We start from the raw sequence: 6,501 nt of genomic DNA on the forward strand, positions 1-6,501 counted from the left end.
TTACCATATTCCCACAGACATGCATTTGTAGCTAACTGGTATGAATGTGAGAGTGAATGATTGTCTTTCTCTCTGTGTGTTAGCCTTGCATTAGACTGAACAGCTGTTAAAACCATGGTGTAACTAGCCTTTCTCCCTATGACAGCTGGAATAGGCTCCAGCCCCATTGCAAACTTGAATTAGACGAGCAGAAGAAAACGAATGGATGATTTATATATTTTGAATTGTATGATTGGAAGATATATTTGTACAAATTATTCTCAGGTTGAACTGGGTCCTGAAAACCTTGCAGACAGTGAAGTAGATGAGACAGATGTTCTGTAGATATTTTGTATATAAAGCACCAGGTGTTTCTGTGTGACCAGTCACTGCTTCAGGGAGCAGATCAGGGAGACTGGGATATGCTGGAAGGTAATATGTTAAGATTTTGCAGAACTGGGTGAGCTGACTTCAGATCATGACGTTGGGGATCAAAGGTTGCCAGGTTTGCCTCTTTGGAGCAGGAAAGAAAAAACAAGTTTACTGTACAGATGATGTGCGCGCCCTGCACTGTCTGCAGGATGTGAATTCCAAAAAGGCTGACAATCTTGAGAAACCTTAATAATAACATGGAATTTGATCAAGTGTGTTTATTTTTATCATTTTCATCATGTGGATTTTATTTATTAATTAATTTTTATTTTTTATTTATATTAGGGGAAAATCCCAGACCAGTACAAACCATTTACACTTACACAGTGTGACACTGCTGCCTACCTGTAAGCAAGGATGCAGACCGGGAACACCATGCTAGCGTGATGAGGAGGAAGGCCGAGGCACCAAAGCTACGGTCGAATATGGGGATAGCAACAGAGCTGTTGGCAAAATTGGTATTATACATAAGGAGACAGACGCAGAGGAAATCAACGGCTGCCAGGTCCTTCAGGTAGATCCCAATCCTCCTGGAAGCCTGCTGATGAGCTTGGCAGAAGTGAAACGCCTTGCCAGCGAAGAGAACAGAAGCCGAGGGAGCAGATTTACAACTGAAGGAAAAAGTTTCAACAGTTTGAGATTGGTTTAATTACTTGTGAAATTCTGCAAAGGAAAATAAATTAGGTCCCTGTGTCTGTGATCCTTTTCCTTTAGTCAATTAAAACATAAAACTAATGAGCAATGCTCTGCTGAGCCACATGTGACACACTCTACTGTTTATGAAATACCCAAGATCCAACAACATCGCTAAACATCAACATGAGAATGATGGACTCAAATGTCAAGCTGTGCACAGATCACAGCCGAGAAAATACGAGTCCAACAGAAGAGCCAGACCATCCAGTCCAATTCAAGTTCATTTTTAGAGCAATTTAGAATAAATAAAACTAAAAAAGTCTGAAAAAAAGATTATTAAGTGTCAAATAACTGAGTAGAAGCTAACTCTAATCCCGTGGAGAACATGTTTGTTTTCAAAAGGGATTTTAAAATGTCAAGTGTAGGAGCCAGCTTAATATAGAGAGGCAGTTCATTCCATTATTTGTAACCACAACAGGAAACGCTCGTCCCGTGGGTGCTTCAGTCTTCACAACAAGAAATGACCGGACAGAGGATCCGAGAGATATGTGCAGAAGATGTGCCAGGTAGGCAGGAGCCAGACCGTTTCAAAATTTAATGAAAAGCGGTTCAGGGCACTTTCCCAAAGTGATGGAACTGTTTCCTACAAAGCTAATGTGACTTTGTTTTTTGTTTCTCACTAATCTTAGTTACTTTCACATTAACACTTGGTAAAAACTTAACTTTTAATTTCACAGAGGTGAAAATTTGCTTTGCATTCAGAAGTCAATTAAGAAAGCTCATGTTAGTGTCTTAAAAGTTTGAGTTAGGTTTCCCCAAACTTTTACTTACAAGCTCTCAGTTCTGAAAAAGCAACTGAAAATTGCAAAATCTAATTTTTCAAGGGCAGCATTTTTTTCCAGTGGCAGAAGCAAGCTTCTATAGTCAGCAGTATAGCCTGTAGAAAAACTAGGATTGTAACGTATTCCTCTGCCTTTGTTTGCCTGCACAGTGAAGGTTTGTCATTTTTCACTTACAAATAACCTTCTTCCTTTCTAGCTTTGATGGCTAAAAGACTTCACACAAGGCTGATTGGATGCCTGTTTGATTCGAGTTTTTCAAATTACACTATAAAAAGAGTTTTTTCCTTCAGCGAGTAAAAGAGAAAGCTCTCTGGGCATCTTCAGGGCAAAGAGTCAAAATTCAGTAAAAATCCTTGGATCTTTTTCTTCCTACATTTTCAAATGGTCTTAGTAACGTCTTCATAGTATAAGGGACACATTTCAGAATATTGATTTGATAATGTCAAATATCTGTTTAATAATTCAGAGTATTAAACATAATATTTACATATTTTCTTTAAACTAAAGCAGAATGCTGGGAGCCAAAGGTATAATTTAAGCACTATAGTATAGTAATACTATCCAAGTATGCTAAAACATCAGCATTGTTGCTACTATTACTAACTGGTTTTGCCTTGTTACCAAATCTTTATTTTGACATTATCACCCCCAGTTTCTGGCCACATTTCAGTGGAGTCAACTGTAATCACTGTTCCTACCATGTTATTACTGATAATTAATTAATAATTTAGAAATTTCCACATTATTTCCTTCTTGATTCTAACTTGTTACCGTGCTATTACCACTTTTTAACAATTGTGCTGTGCTGAAAAAAAAGTGCTACCCAGAATGTTTTGGTTTGTCTCATTAAAAAAATAAATCAGAGCTAGATATGTATGTAACAAAAATTGACCAGTATATTTTATCAGACTGTGGGTGTCTACAGACAAACGCCCATGTCACATGACTCCACAGACAGACCCTGCTTGGACTATTTAAAACTGTCCCTCCTCTGAGATCCTTTACCATAGACTGACCTGAACAGGAGACCCACCTCCACATTACGATGATGCAGGTAAGAATAATGCAAGCTACACATTAACGACATCCCCCCCCCCAAAAATGTTAAATTTAAAATGATATGATGATAGGGTATGGTATATTCTGCATCTGACAGAATATACCATATATACTTCAATATTGGGGTTGAAGGCTGCAGACATCAACAAAAATGCCAGACTACCTCGTCCTAACAGACAACCTACGTGTGCTGCCTGTAATCTCTTTCTACTGTTGACTTTATCCTGTTACCTGATATTTTTAGTTAACCATTAGCAGGCACTCCCAGTTCCGCTGACAACGTGTCATCAGTTTACAGACGCCTGACCTGTGACCTCACTCTCTGTGACGCATGCACAGAACAAATGTGGGGGAATAAAACAGATTTTGCTTCACTGAGCCCGTGTAACACCCTGTTCTCCAGAGAAGTTACACAAATAATTGCAAAACTTTATGGCAAACATCAGAGTCATCCTGCAGGGAAACCCCAAATGTCATCACTGCTGGATACTGGTGGTATCATAGCAGAGGTGGCAAAATTACACACATTGCTTACTGAAGTAGAAGTACAGGAACATGTGTTAAAAAATATACCAGTAAAAGCTGGTAAGTACTGAAGGATCTTCTTTTCTCAGGTACAAGTGAAAAAGTACAGACTCTGAAATATAAGTATTTTTAAGAGGCGATCAAAAGAACAAAATATCTGCATGATTTTCCGTGATAAATAAGACAAACATTTTTCTAGGGTACAGGAAACCAGTGTAGATACTGGAGGTGCTATAATCTCTTTCCTCTCCTCTAGGAGACATTCCTCGTAGCTCTGCTCGTTCTTGTGGCCTCAGTCCACTCCAGCTCCCAGTTTTACCTTCCCATTGACTGTGATGACATATATCGCAATGACAACACAAGCTCCAGTGGAGTCTACAAAATCTACCCAGGAGGTCCCACTACTCCCCTGCATGTCTACTGCGACATGGACACTGATGGAGGGAGATGGACTGTCAGTATCAAATCCTATCATCATATTTTCAAATAAATGTCAAAGTTTTTTGGGGGGTGGGGGGGTGTCACCGTGCTGCAGAATAAAACATGTATTTTTGTGCTGACAAACATGTCTGTTTGTCAGCACAAAAATACCAAGCTGAATTTCACGAAACCCTCTGGAGTGGTGGCACCTGGGCAAAAATGAAAAATTACATCTTTAATTATGATATATGTTTTTGGCATCAGTGGAGAATGCAGATGTGACCAACTAATAATGTTAGATAAATATATAGCATTTAATGTTAGTAAACATTAAAGGTCTCAGTTTGTTTCGTATTCTCCCTCTCAGGTATTTCAGAGGAGGATCGATGGGACAGAAAGCTTCTTCAGGCCCTGGAGGCACTATAAGACAGGGTTTGGGAATGTGGCTGGAGAATATTGGCTGGGTGAGTGCAGGAAGGAGAAGTGCATTAAATACAAGGCGCTTGTGCTGCTTTTAATCTAAACTTGGTGTGGCGAGATGAAATGATGGAGCCTGGGAAAGAAACAGTGTCAGAAATAGGATGCTGGTGCACGATGCAAAGTGAAAAACAGAGCTGTGTGTGTGTGTCTTTCCAGGTCTGGAAAACATCTTCCTGCTGACTATGAGGAAGGAGAACGAGCTGCGGGTCGACATGGAGGACTGGAACGGAGAAAGGAGGTCTGCACAGTACTCCTCTTTCTCAATTGAGTCTGAGACTGTTGGGTATCAGCTTCACCTGGGCAGCTTCACTGGCGGTGCAGCAGGTGAGGAGTGTGTCGAGCACAAGAGACTGTGGATCATTTTTAAACCTGGCCAAAAATAAAATTATAATAATGAAAGAACATACTGATTTTTAAAATTTTGTTTAAGTGGAAAAATCCTATTAAAGAGATATGCCAGTGTAGCTTATTAATTTGAATAATGTTTTTTTTTTTTATCTTAATGGTTTGCAAAGTGCAGTATTTGGTCTGTACAGAGTCATTCTCTTCCTTTGAAAGGAAAAACAGCTAAAGAGACAATTGTTAAGATAATAATTAGGAATTAACTGCTGAAAATAAAGGCTGAGGAAAAGTTCCAAACTATTTTCCTCTACATATTATCTCCAAGTAAATTAACTACTTCTGTCAAACACAAAAAGCCAAATAACAAATACAAACCCGTGTGAGAAAAGTAAAAAAGACCATAGAACCTTCTTAGTCTTGACTGCACTCACATTTTCCCTGTTTTCTTCTTCTAGGGGACAGTTTATCTGAACACAACTCCATGAAGTTCACCACGTACGACAAAGATCAGGATCTGTGGGATAAAAACTGCGCTCAGCATTATTTGGGTGGGTTCTGGTACAATCAGTGTCACATCACTAACCCAAACGGCATGTATGCGCCTCATGGTGCCATTGGGTATGATAACGTCCACGTGATTTGGCATACATGGAAGGGCTGGAACTACTCCCTCAAGACCATTGCCATGAAAATTCGATTAAGATCTAAGTGTTCATGCAGAAATTAACCTGATTTTCTAAAGATAAACAAGATTATGATAGTACCCACCCTCCATTGCACGAGAAGAGCTGGGATGTGTGGGGACACCATCTCTAACACCCAAGTTGTTCTTGCTGAAATTAATTTACAAGCAATAAAGAAACAGTTAAAACACCCATTTATTTCCTTTTTTTTTTTAGTTTAGTGCCTTGTTTCAAAAATACAAACTGTAATAATAGTTTAAATCTGCATACATCTACTTTTGAAATTTCTTATTACAATATTATGTTATTTAATAACATATCGACCCAAATATCAGTAGTATTGATACTAACGCTGGTAATGGCATCTGATCGATACTAGCGCTACAGGACTGGTGCTTTCTCTCTATCCTCTAAGATAGAGTAGACTAAGTTTAAAAGTTGCAGTTAGTAGGAGGAGGAGAAGGAGGTGCCATTCAGCTCCTATTAGAAACCCAATGATATGCTACTGGAAAAGGTGAAAGGCATTTTCATTGTGCTAGCTCTTTCATAAATATAATAAATGGTGTTTTTTTTTAACTATCTCTGTTCTTGACTTCTGTCATTTTTCAAAGAGTCTACATGCTTGCCAGGAGACTAACATCAGGGGCAGCAGAGCTTTGAGCTTAAAGCTAATTTCATCTGGCTAACTAGCTAACAGGGATAATGCTAGCATGTTCGTCGATGGCTTTCTGATGGTTTTTTAATTCTTATTTTGATATTCGCTGTTTTCACACTCATTTAAAGTCCATACCTTGTACTTCACCATTTTCATTTACTTACTATTAGTAGCGGCCTCTCACAAAGCACATTATATGTTCCCAATTTTTAGTTGAATCTGCCAAAGATAACCCAGTTAGACAGGTATTAAATATTATATTAGCAATATTTATTAATATTCCCAAGTGTAAATTGCCCTATGGAGTTACAAATCAAAGTTAAAAATTTTGGGGACAAACGGGGAAGTTTGGGAGAGAGGTAGACATCTGTTAAACATGGTGGACGCTCTGTCATGGTTTAGGGCGAAATTTCAGCCTGTGGTATTAGAGAGATCTCCAAAATTGATG

At 38.7% G+C, this 6,501-nt stretch overlaps 1 protein-coding gene across 1 annotated transcript; it reads left to right on the forward strand.

Annotated features, from left to right (window-relative positions):
* Positions 1–2,906: 2,906 nt before the first annotated feature.
* On the forward strand, positions 2,907–5,720 carry LOC146630246 (microfibril-associated glycoprotein 4-like). The gene is made up of 5 exons (XM_085355692.1): positions 2,907–2,943; positions 3,730–3,927; positions 4,261–4,357; positions 4,530–4,697; positions 5,171–5,720. The coding sequence occupies exons 1-5, from the start codon at positions 2,935–2,937 to the stop codon at positions 5,440–5,442; spliced, it is 744 nt and encodes a 247-aa protein (XP_085211818.1). The 5' UTR covers positions 2,907–2,934; the 3' UTR covers positions 5,443–5,720.
* Positions 5,721–6,501: the final 781 nt, after the last annotated feature.

Source organism: Diplotaxodon limnothrissa, linkage group LG6, assembly GCF_057381915.1.
Source record: "Diplotaxodon limnothrissa isolate DT_005_m linkage group LG6, D_limnothrissa_male_GT1.1, whole genome shotgun sequence".
In the NCBI taxonomy this organism is placed as follows: Eukaryota; Metazoa; Chordata; class Actinopteri; order Cichliformes; family Cichlidae; genus Diplotaxodon; species Diplotaxodon limnothrissa.